Source organism: Brachyistius frenatus, unplaced genomic scaffold, assembly GCF_029030835.1.
Source record: "Brachyistius frenatus isolate BFR_SWC_R1_liver_20210118 unplaced genomic scaffold, ASM2903083v1 Contig_451, whole genome shotgun sequence".
NCBI classification, from domain to species: domain Eukaryota; kingdom Metazoa; phylum Chordata; class Actinopteri; family Embiotocidae; genus Brachyistius; species Brachyistius frenatus.
The window spans coordinates 28,213-47,500 of NW_027211050.1; the positions used below are offsets into that span (position 1 = coordinate 28,213).

General features: G+C 45.8%; 1 protein-coding gene across 1 annotated transcript in view; it reads left to right on the plus strand.

The window, feature by feature from the left end:
• Positions 1-1,944: 1,944 nt before the first annotated feature.
• Positions 1,945-19,288, plus strand: part of ipmkb (inositol polyphosphate multikinase b) — a 17,434-nt gene continuing 90 nt past the window's right edge. Inside the window, exons 1-6 of the mRNA XM_069725817.1 lie at positions 1,945-3,023; positions 6,507-6,592; positions 10,457-10,553; positions 10,906-11,078; positions 15,179-15,260; positions 15,578-19,288. The exon at positions 15,578-19,288 is cut by the window's right edge and continues 90 nt beyond it. Of these exons, the coding sequence (XP_069581918.1) occupies positions 2,837-3,023; positions 6,507-6,592; positions 10,457-10,553; positions 10,906-11,078; positions 15,179-15,260; positions 15,578-16,356 (1,404 nt within the window). The 5' untranslated portion in view covers positions 1,945-2,836 and the 3' untranslated portion in view covers positions 16,357-19,288. The remainder of the gene's footprint in view (positions 3,024-6,506; positions 6,593-10,456; positions 10,554-10,905; positions 11,079-15,178; positions 15,261-15,577) is intronic.

Consider the following 19,288-nt stretch of genomic DNA (forward strand, 5'->3'; position numbering starts at 1 on the left):
AAAGACTGTGTTGGAAAATAGTGCAACAATCTAAGAATAATGTTCCTCAACGTAACGTAAAACTACAAATAATTAGTGGATTTCATCGTCTACGGTTCATAATATCATTAAAAGATTCAGAGAATCTGGAGAAATCTGTGAACACAAGGGACAAGGCTGGAAACCAATATTGGATGGTGGTGATCTTCGGGCCCTCAGGTAGCACTGCATTAAAAACACACTATTCTGGAGTGGAAATCACTGCATGGGCTCAGGAACACTTGTGAAAACCATCGTCTGTGAACACAGTTCATCGCTGCGTCCACAAATGATGTTAAAACTCTCCAAAGAAGAAACCAGATAGAAACATGATCCAGAAACACCGCCGCCTTCTCTGGACCGAGATCATTGAAGATGGACTGAGGTGAAGTGGAAAACTGTCCTGAGGTCTGATGGATCACAATCTGAGATTCTGTTTGGAAATCATGGACGCTGCATCCTCCAGGTTAAAGAGGAGAGGGACCATCCAGCTTGTTATCAGCTCAGTTCTAAAGCCAGCATCTGTGATGGTACAAGGATGCATTAGTGCACATGGCATGGGTAGCGTGAACATCTGGAAGGAAGCATTAATGCTGAATGATATATTCAGGTTTTGGAGCAACATATGCTGCCATCCAGACAACGTCTCTTTCAGGGAAGGTCTTGTTTATTTCAGCAGAACAACGTCCAACCACATTCTGCACGTATTCCAACAGCATGGTTCTCTAGTAGAAGAGTCCGCTGATAAACTGGCCTCCTGCAGTCCAGACCTGTCAATCATTGAAAACATCTGGAACATCAGGACATGAACAATACAACAAAGGAGACCCTGAACTGTTGAGCAGCTGAAATCCTTTATCACCTGGTTTCTGGGAATGTTTTCTCTGTAAACTGTTTACTGACTCCAGTGTTTGTTTGTGTTGATGGATGTTTACAGCGACGGTAGATCAAATTAAAGGTCAGAGCGCTCAGGGACCTGATGAACCTGCAGGGTTTCTGTGATGTCATCACATCGTTATTCAAGTCTTTATTTAAATATCTTTAATATTAAATATCTTCATTTCAATATGACATCATCACTTTATTGATTGATTATATATGACACATTTTGGCTGGAAACATTCATGTTTGATGGAGCTGTTAAAACACGTTTGTGATGTCACAAGTCCTTAAAGTTCTCTACCACTGGTTCATCTTTAATGTTTAACAGCTTGTTACTTCATCAGGATCAGATCCTCAGGAAAACATGGAGGACAACGTGGAGTACAACGTGGAGGACAGAGGACAACATGGTGGACAACATGGAGGACAGAGGACAACATGGACGACAGAGGATAACGTAGAGGACAATGTGGAGGACAACGTGGAGGACCTGGAGGATAACATGGAGGACAGAGGACAACATGAAGGACAGAGGACAATGTGGAGGACCTGGAGGATAACATGGAGGACAGAGGACAACGTGGAGGATAAAATGGAGGTCAGAGGACAACATGGAGGACAGAGGACAACGTGGAGGACCTGGAGGATAACATGGAGGACAGAGGACAACGTGGAGGACAACATGGAGGACAGAGGACAACGTGGAGGATAACATGGAGGACAGAGAACATGGATGACAGAGGACAACGTGGAGGACCTGGAGGACAACATGGAGGACAGAGGACAACGTGGAGGATAACATGGAGGACAGAGGACAACGTGGAGGACAACATGAAGGACAAGGCAGCAGTCACCTTTCTTGGCGCTGTACTTCAGAGAGTATTCGAGTAAATGTACTTATGACTGATAACGATGTGACCTGATGGGTTGTAGACGTGCACGTGCCGCCCCAGGTCTGTAAGGCTGCCGTCGGTGGATAACAGGAAGTTTTTGCGACAGTCGTGGCAGGTGTCGCAAACGTGTGGGCTGCTGTGGACGCAGCTGGTGACGTCAGAGGAAGCCGCCCACACTGACCTGGATTTGTGTGTCCGAGCAGGACTCCGCCGACCCGCTTCACATCGTGGACGGTAGGACCACCGGTACCGATGCTGTGCGCCGCTTCACCTCACAGACGTCCTCGTGGAAGGCAGCCGTACGGCACGTGTGATGTCCCGCAGGTCGGTCGGTGTGTGACGTGAGGACGGGCTCGTGCAGCAGCTACTTGGACCGGACCCGGACCCGGACCCGGACCCGGACCGAACAGCCTCTTTGAGCATCTCCGGTCCTTCAGTGTCTCCGCCGGGTGGATGTCCACCGTGAGGGAGGACGAGCAGCGGCACACCTGACCCGGACACACCACACCGGAAGCTGGCATAGGAGCGTTTAATGTAAAAATGGAGGTGGGGACCGAGCAGATCGGTACGTGACCCCCCGCCGGCCCAGTTTTCATGTAAGAGAACCTACTTTTACTCCCGTGGACATTTCGGTACCTGCACGGCTTCGGTGCTTTTATTTTGGAAGCTGCGAACGGAAATTGTGCCGGGCAGCGCGCGCCCTTGACGCTGGTCGGAAGTGGGATGTGGTCAGGGTGTACTTCTGCTGCCGTCCGCGATATGAACACCAGTCGATGCGCGCGGCTCCGGGGGCCCTGCTTCACAGCCGGACGCAACGGGGGACCACAGCGGTGCTGTCCGCCACCGGAGACCGGGACCGAGGCTGCCGCGCCGGGTTCGTGTGGACGGGAGCTCGGAGGCTTCCCGACCACTGGGCTGCATTTCAGTGCTTACATAATAACAGAATGTGAACATCCGTGACTTTTACATTTATTTTAGTTTGTACAAAGACCTTCACCCTCTTTTTATTTTGAATCTTTTATTTTCTTCAACATCCGGGGAGGATGGAGTCCTCTCTGGCGCTCGGCAGACTGGAACTGACCCCCGGCTCAGCCGCTGTCGGGGTCAGCTTGACCCCGCGACTCGCTAAAGACAAGCCCGTCCTGCGGCCCCAGGACCCGGCTCACCTGGACGGCTGCGTCCCGCTGTCGCACCAGGTGGCGGGTCACAAGTACGGAGTGGACAAAGTGGGTGAGTCACGGCACTTCCTGGTCCGAACCCGCACACTGTCCTCTCACTGGGTCCACGGGGGACATCGTGCCTCCTGTCAGGCTCACAATTAACCCTCAGAGTACCTTCACAGCAGGACACACCTGTCCTCTGCTGCAGGTGTGTTTCTGTGTTTAAATCAGGTGGTTTCTACCTGCGTGAAGGAGCAGCATGTAAATGACGTCATTCATCCACCTGTTCACAGGAAGTAGGTGATCTGTCACAGATAGTCCACCTGCTACATCTACTACTACATCTACTCCACCTGCTACATCTACTACTACATTTATTACACCTGCTACATCTACTACTACATCTACTCCACCTGCTACATCTACTACTACATTTATTACACCTGCTACATCTACTAAACCTGCTACATCTACTACTACATCTACTACTACATTTATTACACCTGTTACATCTACTTCTACATTTACTCCACCTGCTACATCTACTACTACATTTATTACATCTGCTACATCTACTACTACATTTATTACATCTGCTACATCTACTACTACATTTACTACACCTGCTACATCTACTACTACATTTATTACATCTGCTACATCTACTACTACGTGTATTACACCTGCTACATCTACTACACCTGCAACATCAGCTACACCTGCAACATCAACCACACTTGCCATATCTACACCTGCTATATTCACTACACCTGCTATATCCACTACACCTGCTACACCTGCTACATTTGCTACACCTGCTACACTTGCTACATTTGCTACACCTGCTACACTTGCTACATTTGCTACACCTTCATTGGCCATGTAAAGGTGAAAGGTGAGCTGGTTGTGTGTCAGATGAATTCATTCCTTCTGGAAACATGAGTCCATTCAACAGGAGTGTGGAACAATCTTATCTCTAAGTGATGATTAACAGGTCAGGTGACTTCCTAGCAGCCGGAGAGGATGATGGGAGTGTCTGTAGTTATTCAGGAATGTTGTTGATCTTGTACTGCAGACTGCACTGTACTCCTCCCTGTTTAAATGTGTGTGTGGAGGGTTATTATGGTCTGTGAGGGAAGTGGATTTAAAATCAGAGGAGGTGTCTAGCTGCTCAGGTCAGGGGTCTGATTCTCCGGACCTACATGTTCTCATTCAGAACCTGCAGGTCCTGAACTACATCGGGCCCTGTGCCAGTGTGAGTCAGCAGGTCCGTGTGTTGTCATGGTTACCATGCGGTTCAGGCCCAGCAAGTTGCTCTCCAAAGTAACTGTGCACACGTGGTGCTGAATTTTACTGCCGCAGCAAATCAATGTCCAGATGAGGTCAGAGGTCGACTTGATAATTCTCTCCGAGACGAAGGTCAGAACTCTTCTGTGATTAATCTGAAGCACTAATGACACACGACTGCTAACGAACGTCTGAACAAACAAGTGGTCAAAGGTCACTGTGACCCTACGTCTTGTTCTCGTGAATGTGATATCTCAAGAAAACCTTGAAGAAACTTCTTCACACTTGGTACCAACAATGAGCTGATCTAGTTGAACAAAGGTCAAAGGTCACTGTGCGCTCATCGATTTCCCACTGTGAACATGATATCACAAGAACACCTCGAGGAAGTAATCAGAGGTCATGATCAGGATATCTGGGAGGGAATGTAGCACCAATGTTCACTTGGCATCCACAATGGAGGGAGTTGACTCTAGGTTCGGTTAGGTTAGGTAGTTACTTTATTAATCCCAGAGGGGAAATTTTTTCGCTACAGCAGCATACAGGAAGCAATAAGATAATAATAGAATACTAGAAAGCAATAAAATAGCAGTAAAATAGCAGTAAAAAAATATAAAATGCACAGTATATACAGTACAGTACATATCTATATATTTTATATACAAACAACAGTGTTATTGTTGTGTGATGGATTTTGCCAGAGGTGAGTTATTGTACAGTCAACGAGAGTAAACAATAACAATGCCCCCTCCCAGAAAAGTGGAAAAATTACGGTCCATTGTCTGACCGTTCACTTAACACACGTGAAGAAGAAAAAAACAACAACTCCGAAGAGGAGAAAGAAAGAAAAATACTTCAAACAAAACACACTCGGGGGGAGCTGCTGTAAAAGGTCAGAGGTTAAAGGTCACTGTGACCTCTCAGGGATGAACTGATTCGTTTGTGGCCATAACTCAATGAATTATTTATTAATTAATTAATTATAATTATGACCACATTTCACAGAAACATGTAACTGAATAACGTGATTATTATTCTGAGCAGGAGACCGTGACCATGTAAAAAAATACATTTTTATATTTATATATGTGTGTGTGTGTGTATGTATTTTTTTTACACTAACTGTGCTGATTGTATAGATCCTCTGAGCTGTCAGGACTCAAGCTGTCTCAACCATCGATGTTTCATAATGTATATCCTTACAGACACATTTCTGACTTCTGACAGATATTCCTGTAAACTACAGCTTCAGCAGTGAGTAGAGACAGACCTCTGGACCAGCAGAGTTTCATTATCGTATCAATGTGTCATTTTAAAACACTGTTGATCAGTCTTGGAACTCTGTTCATGTTAAAGTTGGACCAATCACAGACCAGCGTGGTGATGTCATGGTCAGGTGTTCTTTTTAAATGTAGTTCCAGTGGTGGTAGAGGAGCACCCTGTAGTCATTACTGATTGGTCAACAGCTGCTCCAGTAGTTTCTACATGAACCTCAGGTCTACTGCAGGAAGAGATTACTCTGTTTAGACTCTGTTTGGACACTCTGGACACTGTGTTTGGACTCTCTGTTTGGACTCTGGACTCTTTTTGGACTCTGTTTAGACTCTCTGGACTCTGTTTAGACTGTTTGGACTTTGTTTGGACTCTCTGTTTAGACTCTGTTTTGACTCTGTTTCGACTGGCTGTTTGTACTCTGTTTAGACTCTGTTTGGACTCTCTGTTTGGGCTCTGTTTAGACTCTGTTTCGACTCTGGACACTCTGTTTGGACTCTGTTTGAACTCTGTTTCGACTCTGTTTAGACTCTGTTTGGTCTCTCTGTTTGGACTCTCTGTTATGACTCTGGATACTCTGTTTGGACTCTGTTACGACTCTCTTTTTAGAATCTGTTTGGACTCTCTGTTTAGACTCTGTTTTGACTGTTTCAACTGGCTGTTTGGACTCTGTTTAGACTCTGTTTGGTACTTCTGTTTGGACACTCTGTTTGGACTCTCTGTTTGGGCTCTGTTTAGACTCTGTTTCGACTCTGGACACTCTGTTTGGACTCTGTTTGAACTCTCTGTTTGGACTCTGTTTAGACTCTGTTTGGTCTCTCTGTTTGGTCACTCCGTTTGGTCACTCTGTTTGGACACTCTGTTTGGACTCTGTTTAAGTCTGTGAACCAGTAGCAGATATTCTCCCAGGGATTCTGTAACAGCAGCTCCTGGTTTCTTCCTGAAGGTGTTCACTCCTCATCCGTTATACTCTGACATGTTTGTGTTGTTTCAGGTATCCTGCAGCACCCGGATGGAACGGTCCTGAAGCAGCTGCAGCCGCCACCCAGAGGTCCTCGAGAGAGGCAGTTCTACAGCATGGTAAAACTTCACTGACAACTTCTGATCAAATACTCCCAACTGTAACAATGGAATGATTTACAAATTCCATAAACTTATATTTAATTAAAGATAGACCCAAGACAACATATCAAATGTTGAAACTGAGACATTTTATTGTTTAATGAACAATATCTGCTCATTTAAAATTTTATTGCAGCAACACATCTCAAAAAAGTTGTGTAATGACTAAGAAATAAAAACACCTGGTGGAACATCTGACAACTAATGAGGTTACCATGGCAACAGATCAGTAACATGATTGGGTATAAAAAGATGATTTCAGAGAGGCAGAGTCTCTCAGCAGTGAAGATGGGGAGGTTCACCACTCTGAAAGACTGTGTTGGAAAATAGTGCAACAATCTAAGAATAATGTTCTTCAACATAAAACTACAAAGAATTAGTGGATTTCATCGTCTACGGTTCATAATATCATTAAAAGATTCAGAGAATCTGGAGAAATCTGTGAACACAAGGGACAAGGCTGGAAACCAATATTGGATGGTGGTGATCTTCGGGCCCTCAGGCAGCACTGCATTAAAAACACACTATTCTGGAGTGGAAATCACTGCATGGGCTCAGGAACACTTGTGAAAACCATCGTCTGTGAACACAGTTCATCGCTGCGTCCACAAATGATGTTAAAACTCTCCAAAGAAGAAACCAGATCCAGAAACACCGCCGCCTTCTCTGGACCGAGATCATTGAAGATGGACTGAGGTGAAGTGGAAAACTGTCCTGAGGCCTGATGGATCCAAAATTGTAGTGTGTGTGTGTGTGTGTGTCTGTGTGTGTGTGTGTGTCTGTGTGTGCGTGTGTATGTATGAGTGTATACAGTGCCTTGCAAAAGTATTGACCCCCCTTGGCGTATTTCTTTTTTTGTTGCCTTACAACCTGGAATTAAAATTGATTTTTTTTTTTGGGCGGGTTTGTATCATTTGATTTACACAACATGCCGACCACTTTGAAGATGCAAAATATGTTTTATTGTGAAACAAACAAGAAATAAGACAAAAAAACTGAAAACTTGAGCGTGCATCACTATTCACCCCCCCAAAGTCAATACTTTGTAGAGCCCCCTTTTGCAGCAATTACAGCTGCAAGTCTCTTGGGGTATGTATCTATAAGCTTGGCACATCTAGCCACTGGGATTTTTGCCGATTCTTCAAGGCAAAACTGCTCCAGCTCCTTCAAGTTGGATGGGTTCCGCTGGTGTACAGCAATCTTTAAGTCATACCACAGATTCTCAATTGGATTGAGGTCTGGGCTTTGACTAGGCCATTTCAAGACATTTAAATGTTTCCCCTTAAACCACTCGAGTGTTGCTTTAGCAGTATGCTTAGGGTCATTGTCCTGCTGGAAGGTGAACATCTGTCCCAGTCTCAAATCTCTGGAAGACTGAAACAGGTTTCCCTCAAGAATTTCCCTGTATTTAGCGCCATCCATCATTCCTTCAATTCTGACCAGTTTCCCAGTCCCTGCCGATGAAAAACATCCCCACAGCACGATGCTGCCACCACCAAGCTTCACTGTGGGGATGGTGCTCTCGGGGTGATGAGAGGTGTTGGGTTTGCACCAGACATAGCGTTTTCCTTGATGGCCAAAAAGCTCAATTTTAGTCTCATCTGACCAGAGTACCTTCTTCCATATGTTTGGGAGTCTCCCACATGCCTTTTGGCGAACACCAAACGTGTTTGCTTATTTTTTTCTTTAAGCAATGGCTTTTTTCTGGCCACTCTTCCGTAAAGCCCAGCTCTGTGGAGTGTACGGCTTAAAGTGGTCCTATGGACAGAAACTCCAATCTCCACTGTGGAGCTTTGCAGCTCCTTCAGGGTTATCTTTGGTCTCCTTGTTGCCTCTCTGATTAATGCCCTCCTTGCCTGGTCCGTGAGTTTTGGTGGGCGGCCCTCTCTTGCCAGGTTTGTTGTGGTGCCATATTCTTTCCATTTTTTTAATAATGGCTTTAATGGTGCTCCGTGGGATGTTCAGTTTTGGATATTTTTTTATAACCCAACCCTGATCTGTACTTCTCCACAACTTTGTCCCTGAGCTGTTTGGAGAGCTCCTTGGTCTTCATGGTGCTGCTTGCTTAGTGGTGTTGTAGACTCTGGGGCCTTTCAGAACAGGTGTATATATATACTGAGATCATGTGACACTTAGATTGCACACAGGTGGACTTTATTTAACTAATTACGTGACTTCTGAAGGTAATTGGTTGCACCAGATCTTATTTAGAGGCTTAATAGCAAAGGGGGTGAATACATATGCATGCACCACTTTTCCGTTATTTATTTTTTTAGAATTTTTTGAAACAAGTTATTTTTTTCATTTCACTTCACCAATTTGGACTATTTTGTGTATGTCCATTACATGAAATCCAAATAAAGATCAATTTTAATTCCAAGTTGTAAGACAACAAAATAGGAAAAACGCCAAGGGGGTCAATACTTTTGCAAGGCACTGTATGTGTGCGTGTGCGTGTGCGTGTGCGTGTGTGTGTGTGTGTGTGAGAGTGAGAGTGTGTGTGAGAGTCATCATGATCAGAGCCACAGTGTTTGTTTTAGAGCTTAGTTCTGGTGTCGGCTTCAGCAACTCATACAAACAGGACTGAGTCATGGCGTCATGTCCGCCTGTCTCTCCTCATCAGGAGGCACATCACACACACACACACACACACACACACAAGAACACACACACACAGAGCATCATCATCGTTTATCTTCCAGGAGGTAAGGATAGCTCTCCATTTGACCCGTCTAGCTTACTGTTAGCTATAAGCCTGCACACTGCAGCTAAAACTAGCGATGAGTTAAAGTGTGTACATACAGGAGGATGATGATGATGAAGATGATGTGTGTATGTACAAGATGAAGATGATGATGTGTGTACATACAGGAGGATGAAGATGATGTGTGTATGTACAGGATGATGATGATTTGTGTACGTACAGGAGGATGAAGATGATGTGTGTGTCCAGGATGATGATGATGATGTGTGTGTCCAGGATGATGATGATGTGTGTGTCCAGGATGATGATGATGATGTGTGTGTCCAGGATGATGATGATGATGATGATGATGATGTATGTGTGTGTCCAGGATGATGATGATGATGATGATGATGTGTGTTTGTACATGATGATGATGATGATGTGTGTGTGTGTGTGTGTGTGTGTGTGTGTGTGTGTGTGTGTGTGTGTGTGTGTGTGTGTGTGTGTGTGTGTGTGTGTGTGTGTGTACAGGATGATGATGATGATGATGTGTGTATGTACAAGATGATGATGATGATGATGTGTGTCCATGTACAGGATGATGATGATGTGTGTGTGTGTGTGTGTACTGGATGATGATGATGATGTGTGTGTGTGTGTGTGTGTGTGTGTGTGTGTGTGTGTGTGTGTGTGTGTGTGTGTGTGTGTGTGTGTGTGTGTGTGTGTGTGTGTACATGATGATGATGATGATAATGATGTTGTGTGTGTGTACAGGATGATGATGTGTGTATGTACAGGATGATGATGTGCGTGTGTGTGTGTGTGTGTACATGATGATGATGATAATGATGTTGTGTGTGTGTACAGGATGATGATGTGTGTATGTACAGGATGATGATGTGCGTGTGTGTGTGTGGCCATGATGATGATGATAATGATGTTGTGTGTGTGTGTGTACAGGATGATGATGATGATGATGATGATGATGTGTGTGTGTGTACAGGATGATGATGATGATGATGGTGTGTGTGTGTGTGTACAGGATGATGATGATGATGTGTGTGTGTGTGTGTGTGTGTGTGTGTGTGTGTGTGTGTGTGTGTGTGTGTGTGTGTGTGTGTGTGTGTGTGTCCTAGGTGTATGCTGAGGATTGCTGTGATCCCTGTCTGTTGGACCTCCAGAACCATCTTCCTAAATATTACGGCACCTGGTCATCTCCCGACAGCCACAACGGTAAGAGGCGGAGCTTCACCGGACGTCCACCTGTCCGTCAGCCTGTCTGCCTGTCCGTCAGTCTTTCCACCTGTCTTGTCAGTCTGTTCACCTGTCCGTCCCATTCTTTAGAACCAGATCTCTGGGGAACTGTCTTCACTCGGACTCAATGATGAATTGATTTTTTGGGTCAAAGGTCACTGCGATCTCACAAACAAACGTTGTGACCATAAGTCAAACACTAATGATAACAGAATGTCTCACAAATGTCTGACAGGATAACATGATGACATGTTCTATCTAAAAGGTTAAAGGTCACTGTGACATCACCCTGTTTCTGTCCCCCCTCACTGTGTCCCTGTTTCGGTCCCAGACCTGTACCTGAAGCTGGAGGACGTGACGCGTCGCTTTGTCAAGCCGTGCATCATGGACGTGAAGCTGGGTCAGCGCAGCTACGACCCGTTCGCCTCGCAGGAGAAACGAGAGCAGCAGATCAGGAAGTACCCGCTGATGGAGGAGATCGGCTTCCTGGTCCTCGGCATGAGGGTGAGAGTTGTTACGGAGCGTTACGGAACTTTACGTTACGGATTGTTACGGAGCGTTACGGAACATTACGTTACGGATTGTTACGGAACATTATGTTACGGAGCGTTACGGAACATTACGTTACGGAGTGTTACGGAACATTACATTACGGAGCGTTGTGTAAGGTTACAGAACATTACGTTGCGGAGCGTTACGGAACATTACATTACGGAGCGTTACGGAACATTACGTTGCGGAGCGTTACGGAACATTACATTACGTAGCGTTGCGTAACGTTACGGAACATTACATTGCGGAGCGTTACGGAACATTACGTTACGGAGCGTTACGGAACATTACATTACGGAGCGTTGCGTAACGTTACGGAACATTACGTTGCGGAGCGTTACGGAACATTACGTTACGGAGCGTTGCGTTACGTTACGTTGCGGAGCGTTACGGAACATTACGTTACGGAGCGTTACGGAACATTACGTTGCGGAGCGTTACAGAACATTACGTTGCGGAGCGTTACGGAACATTACGTTGCAGAGCGTTACGGAACATTACGTTACGGAGCGTTGCGTAACGTTACGGAACATTACGTTGCAGAGCGTTACGGAACGTTACGGAGCGTTACGGAACATTACGTTGCGGAGCGTTACGGAACATTACGTTACGGAGTGTTACGGAACATTATGTTGCGGAGCGTTACGTAACATTACATTACGGAGCGTTACGTTACGGAGCGTTACGGAACATTACGTTACGGAGCGTTACGGAACATTACGTTACGGAGTGTTGCGTTATGTTACGTTGCGGAGCGTTACGGAGCGTTACGGAACATTACGTTACGGAGTGTTACGGAACATTATGTTGCGGAGCGTTACGGAACATTACGTTATGGAGCGTTACGTTACGGAGCGTTACGGAGTGTTACGGAACATTACATTACGGAGCGTTGCGTTGCGTAACGTTACGGAACATTACGTTACGGAGCGTTACGTTACGTTACGTTACGGAGCGTTACGGAACATTACATTATGGAGCGTTGTGTAACGTTACGGAACATTACGTTACGGAGCGTTGCGGAGCGTTACCGAGCGTTACGGAACATTACGTTACGGATTGTTACAGAACATTACGTTACGGAGCGTTACGGAGTGTTACGGAACATTACATTACGGAGTGTTGCGTAATGTTACAGAACATTACGTTGCGGAGCGTTACGGAACATTACGTTATGGAGCGTTACGTTACGTTACGGAACATTATGTTACAGAGCATTGCGTTACATTACGTTACAGAGTGTTACGGAACATTACATTACGGAGCGTTGTGTAACGTTACGTTACGGAGCGTTACGGAGCGTTGCATTACGGAGCGTTAACCAAAACCTGCTGACTCACCGTCAGACGTTGTGCAACATGTCAAGTCTCTTTAGAGGCTGTTACACAGGCACAGATGACAGATACAGAGAACTTATCTGTTTGAAAGGAAGAAAGTCTTTATCAAATTAATCAGTTTCCATCACAACCTGCAATCATCATCACTTCCTGGTTTGGGGTTTCCTGCTACAGACAGAAAACGCCCTCTGAGCTCAATCAGCTGCTTATCAGCTGATTGGTATGTTAACGAGGTGGGCCACTGTGTGTGTTTACATAATGTAATACACACAGTGACCTCCGACAGGCCTCTTGACATGCAGTACTGTGAAGTTTATTTGTCCTCAGATGTATTACGTCCTCGAACCTCACGAGAGGAGCAGCTGGGTGTTCAGGCGTGTACACAGTTCATTGTGGTTAAAGGTCAGTGTTAGTGTGAAGAAGCAGTTTCATGACTATCTGTCTGTCCCTTTGTAAACTGCTCATGAATGTCACCTGGTGGCTTCAGTGTTCTGACTGCTCACCTGTTCTCTTGATGTCTGGTCAAGGAGAACATACCACAGACGGAACCAGTAGGACTTACCAGCGACGGAAGCAATAGAAAGTGCCAGAGATGGAACCAGTCAAACATACCAGACATGGAACCAGTAGAAAGTGCCAGAGATGGAACCAGTAGAACATACCAGAGTCAGAACCAGCAGAACGTCCCAGAGACGAAACCAGTAGAACATACCAGAGACAGAACCAGTAGTTGGATGTACCACAGAAAATGATAGTAAAAAGTACCAGAGATTGAACCAGTAGAACGTGCCAGAGACGGAACCAGTAGAACATACCAGAGACAGAACCAGTAGTTGGATGTATCAGACACAGAACCAGTAAAACGTACCAGAGACGGAACCAGTAGAATGTACCAGAGACTGAACCAGTAGAATGTGCCAGAGACAGAAGCAGCAGAAAATACCAGAGACAGAACCAGTGGAATGTTCCAGAAACGGAAACAGTAGAACGCACCAGAGATACAACCAGTAGAATGTGCCAGAGGCGGAACCAGTAGAATGTTCCAGAAACTGAATCAGTAGAGCGTTCCAGAAACGGAAACAGTAGAACGTACCAGAGACAGAACCAGTGGAAAGTGTTTAATGTTTTTATTTTTAATCTTAAAACGGAAACGGAACCAGAAAAATGTACCAGACAGAACCAGTAGCTGGATGTACCAGAGAAAGAACCAGTAGAACGTGCCAGAGATGGAACCAGTAGAATGTTCCAGAAACGGAATCAGTAGAGCGTGCCAGAAACGGAAACAGTAGAATGTACCAGAGACAGAACCAGTGGGACATACTAGAGACAGAACCTGTAGTTGGATGTACCACAGAAAAAAATAGTAAAACGTACCAGAGATGGAACCAGTAGAACATACCAGAGACAGAACCAGCAGAACGTCCCAGAGACTAAACCAGTAGAACATAGCAGAGACAGAACCAGTAGTTGGATGTACCACAGAAAAAAATAGTAAAACGTACCAGAGATGGAACCGGTAGAACGTGCCAGAGACAGAACCAGTAGAACGTGCCAGAGACGGAACCAGTTGAACGTACCAGAGATAGAACCAGTAGAACGTGCCAGAGAAGGAAACAGTAGAATATGCCAGAGATGAAACCAGTATTTGGATGTACCAGACACGGAACCAGTAAAACATACCAGAGATGGAACCAGTAGAATGTACCAGAGACTGAACCAGTAGAACGTGCCAGAGACAGAAGCAGTAGAAAATACGAGACAGAACCAGTGGAAAGTGCCAGAGACAGAACCAGTAGAACATACCAGAGACGGAACGTGTCAGAGACGGAACCAGTAAAACTGACCACAGACGGAACCAGTAAAACGTGCCAGAGACGGAAGCAATAGAATATACCGGAGACAGAACCAGTAGAACAAACCAGAGACGGAACCTGTAGTTGGATGTACCAGAGACAGAACCAGTAGAACATACCAGAGGCAGAACCAGTAGAACATGCCAGAGACTTAACCAGTAAAACGTACCAGAGACTTAACCAGTAGAACATACCAGAGACAGAACCAGTAGAACATACCGGAGACAGAACCAGTAAAACGTGCCAGAGACGGAAACAGTAGAACTTACCAGAGACGGAACCAGTAAAACGTACCACAGACTGAACCAGTAGTTGGAAGTACCAGAGACGGAAGCAGGAGAACATACCAGAGACGGAAGCAGTAAAACTTGCCTGAGATGGAACCAGTAGAACATACCGGAGACAGAACCAGTAAAACGCGCCAGAGACGAACATCTACTGAGGAGGGGCGGAGCCTGATGAACTACTGCAGTCTGCCATGATTTCAGATTAATCACATGACTGTTATGTGGGAGGAGATTCTGTTAGTGACAGATGCATCACAAACTCAACAAAGCGTAATCCTCTGGTTCTGGACTTCATAATCTGGTTCTGGACCTCCTGTGGTTCTGGACTTCATAATCTGGTTCTGGACCTCCTGTGGTTCTGGACTTCTCTGACAATCAGACATGTTTCCAGACACAACGAGGCAGGATGACTGTTTATAATTCATGCTTATGAGCTTGGTGTTCATGACTAAATCAATCTCGTAGTTTGTGACATGCTGACACACACACACACACACACACACACTCTCTCTCTCTCTCTCTCTCTCTCTCTCTCTGTCTCTCTCTCTAAGCCAGTGTGTGTTGGTCTGTTGCAGGTGTACCAGGTGTGCAGTGACTCCTTCGACTCCTATGACCAGCACTATGGCCGAGGCCTGGTGAAGGACACCATTCAGACTGGTGAGTGTTTGGATAGAGTATGTTATTATTATAATTATTATTAATATAATAATGTCATTATTATTAATAATAATAATATCATTATTAATTACAATAGTATTATGAATAATATTATAATTAATATTATTCATGATAATGAAGTTATTATTATTAGTAATAATATAATAATTTCATTATTAACAACAATATTATTAATGATAATATTATTATTATAATAATTATCATAAAGCTGTGGTCGGTCAGTGAAGGGGGAGGAGCAGGAGGAGGCTTCATGATAACAGACCTGAGGATGTCCGTCCCTCTGCTGTCCCCTGCAGGTCTGGCTCAGTTCTTCCAGAACGGACGGGGTCTGAGGAAGGACGCGGTGTCGGCCAGCATCCTCCGAGTGCAGCGGATCCTGCGCTGGTTCCAGTCGCAGCGGCAGCTGGCCTTCTACGCCAGCTCTCTCCTCTTCGTCTACGAGGGCCTCCCCTCCTCCTTCTCCTCATCCTCCCTGTCCTCCCTCCTCAGCAGTCCCCTGATCAGTCCGACCACCATGAAAACCGCCACATTGTCAGCGCCGGCTGGCGGCGGGAGGGGGGGGGGAGGGAAAGGAGGGAGGGAAGTGTCGGGTCAGGAGGCGGAAGTGCCTGAGTACAACAACAACAACATTCAGGTGTCCCCTCCCTGCGACTGCAGCCTGGACACTCTTTACACCAATCACAGGAAAGATGGAGACCACCACTGTGACACGGGCCATCACCATGGCAACAGTGGGGAAGGCGATGCTGTGCAGATAACAGCGAGCTCGGTTCCTGGAGAGAACATCTCCGCTCTGTGTGAAGACAACTCTGCATGGAAACGAGCACCGAATGGGAACGGAAACAAGTCCCAACTGGAAAGAAAGGAAGCGGGGGGAGGGAGGGAGGAGGGGGTGGGGACAGGACACGGAGGTGATGTCACAGAGGGGGGGGCAGGAGACACGCAGGTAGAAGTGAGGATGATCGACTTCGCCCATGTTTTTCCGAGCGAGAGCCCCGATCACGGCTACATCTACGGCCTGAAACACCTGCTGACGGTGCTGGAGCAGATCCTGTGTGATGCTGTGGAGACCTGACCCCGTCTCCACCTGCTGGCTCCTCCTACTTCCTGCCCTTGGGCTCGTCCCTCCTCCTGCACCTCCCACTTCCTCTCAAGAGACAAACCTGCAGAGAGAGGGAGTAATCAAAGAAGTGAATATTAAAACAGAACCATCATCTTCATCTTCATCATCTCACTTGATGGTGTGTGTGTGAGAGTGTGTGAGTGTGAGAGTGTGTGAGAGTGTGAGAGTGTGTGAGAGAGTGTGAGAGTGAGAGAGTGAGTGAGAGAGAGAGAGGGAGAGAGAGTGAGAGTGTGAGAGAGTGTGTGTGAGAGTGAGTGGAGGTAGAGGAGGCTGACACCTGTGATCAGCTCTCCGTGCACTAATCAATCCATGAAGGCATTATGACCCGTTACCGAACCCAACATCTGCAGCTGCTGCTTCACACACCTGGTCACACACGTGATCAGGTTACAGTCATGTGATCAGCAGTGTTGGAGCAGCAGGTGAAACAGGAAGTTATCAGGTTTTGGGTTCCAGCCGGGTCATGTTGTGTTCACCTGTCTGCAGGTATCTAACTCAGGTATCAGGTATCTATTTCATGTTACTACTTTGATCCTCATGCTGTCTGCGTGTTGTGAACGCTTCTTTTTTATACTCCATGTTTATTTGATCTCATGATTGACCTGATCTCATCCATGTTGACCTCTGACCCCGACAGCGAGCTCACTCATACCGTGTTGTCTTTTATTGTCTCTTTTAATGACCCCGCCCCCTGCTGATGTCATACTGCATTGTGTAGTGTTGCTCTTGTCACAGCGTGTCGCTGCAGCTCTGTCTGACTTTAATGACTTCATCTGGGAGTGGACGATCAGCCATTTCCCTCCACCTGGAGACACGTCTCAGCCTGGAGATGTGATGCCCTGATTGGTGGACATGACATGAGGTCAGATGAAAGATGGTTCCTGTTTTAGTGTTTTAAGTGAAACAACAGTCAAAGACTCTGAAAGTCTTTCATGGATTCTTTATGCAAAAATAAAAGTTGTGAGAGCAAAGTTCTCCAGTTGATATAAAACATATGAAGAAAGAGTAAAGTGATGTGAAGTGTAAACGGATGATCCCTCAGACTGATGGTTGTGAATCAGACTTCTCTTTTTAAGTTAGATGTAGTGGGTGGGGCCTAAAGTGACGGAGGAGACAAGAGATTGGTGGGTTTGACCTGGGTCCACAACATTCGTCCACAGCGTCCACAGTATTTGACCGGAGACCTCAGACTCAGACTGCCTCCATGTTCCACAGTCATCTGATCTGCAGCTCCAAGCTGCTTTCTTCATTGTTGGTTTTTGGTTGTTAGTCTCTGCTGGGGTTCACAGTGTTGACTGTATACAGACTGACAGCAGCTGAAATTAAAGTAAACTACAGGTCTTTGCTGGAGTTCAACTACCATCACACTTCAACTACCATCACACTTCAACTACCATCACACTTCAATTACCATCACACTTCAACTATCATCGCACTTCAACTACCATCACACTTCAATTACCATCACACTTCAATTACCATCACACTTTAACTATCATCACACTTCAACTACCATCACACTTCAATTACCATCACACTTCAACTATCATCATACTTCAACTACCATCACACTTCAACTATCATCACACTTCAACTACCGTCACACTTCAACTATCATCACACTTCAACTACCATCATCACAGCCCCTGACTGTGGCCCCCAGCAGTACTTTGATCGGGCTCTATATGACTTTCAGTTTGTGAATGAACTTCCTGTATTTTGGTTCTAATGTGAACAAAGAGAATCGAATGTTCTGATTGGATGAAACTCTTCTGATGGAAGCAGCAGTTACAGGAAGTTTGCAGGAAGTTTAGGGGAAGTAGAGAAGAACTGATTGTTATTTTTTCCACTGCCTTATTTTCTGTCTCCATGTGCTTTGTATGTATTGATTATTGATGATTGATTATTGATCATTGTGGCAGCTGAGAGTCTCCTCTGTGAACAGAAACATATCATGCATTGATTGGGGCATTGATGGTGGAGAGTTATACTGGGTTCCTCACATTCCTACTGGGTTCCCCAAATTGTACTGGGTTCCTCATCTTCCTACTGGGTTCCTCACATTCCTACTGGGTTCCCCACATTCCTACTGGGTTCCCCACATTGTACTGGGTTCCTCACATTGTACTGGGTTCCTCATCTTCCTACTGGGTTCCTCACATTCCTACTGGGTCCCTCATATTCCTACTGGGTTCCCCACGTTCTACTGGGTTCCTCACGTTCCTACTGGGTTCCTCATGTTATACTGGGTTCCTCACGTTCCCACTGGGTTCCTCACATTCCTACTGGGTTCCTCACATTCTACTGGGTTCCCCACATTATACTGGGTTTCTCACGTTCCTACTGGGTTCCTCACGTTCCTACTAGGTTCCCCACATTCTACTGGGCTCCCCACATTATACTGGGTTCCCCAAGTTCTACTGATACTCTTCTCAATGTTAACTCTTCTCTGAGAGACACGACAGTTTCAGGTGTTCGAACTGAAGAAATGTGAAACCAGCAGCTGCTCCATCTCTGAAACCTGATTGGATACTTTGAAAAGTGGACAGCGGTCATTTGACCAATGAAACAGGCTTCCTTTACATGTGGGGTGGGTGGGGCCATGGGACACTGTGTCTTCTCAGCCAATCAGAGTCACTTTCTCCATCTGATCTGTTCCTCTGGTGTGAGACGCTGTGGTCGGGTGATTTGAGCGTCGATCACATCCTGAAGCAGCGTCCTAGAACAACCTGCTGTCTGCTGGTTTCACCGACTTCCTCCAGCACCTTCTTCTTCGGTGGTGTTGAGGTGTAGATGGACAGACTGACAGCCGCTGGTCCTGAAACAAACTGAACCCTCGTAGTTTGACTTTTGATATACTGGATGGAACGTGTTCTAATGAGCC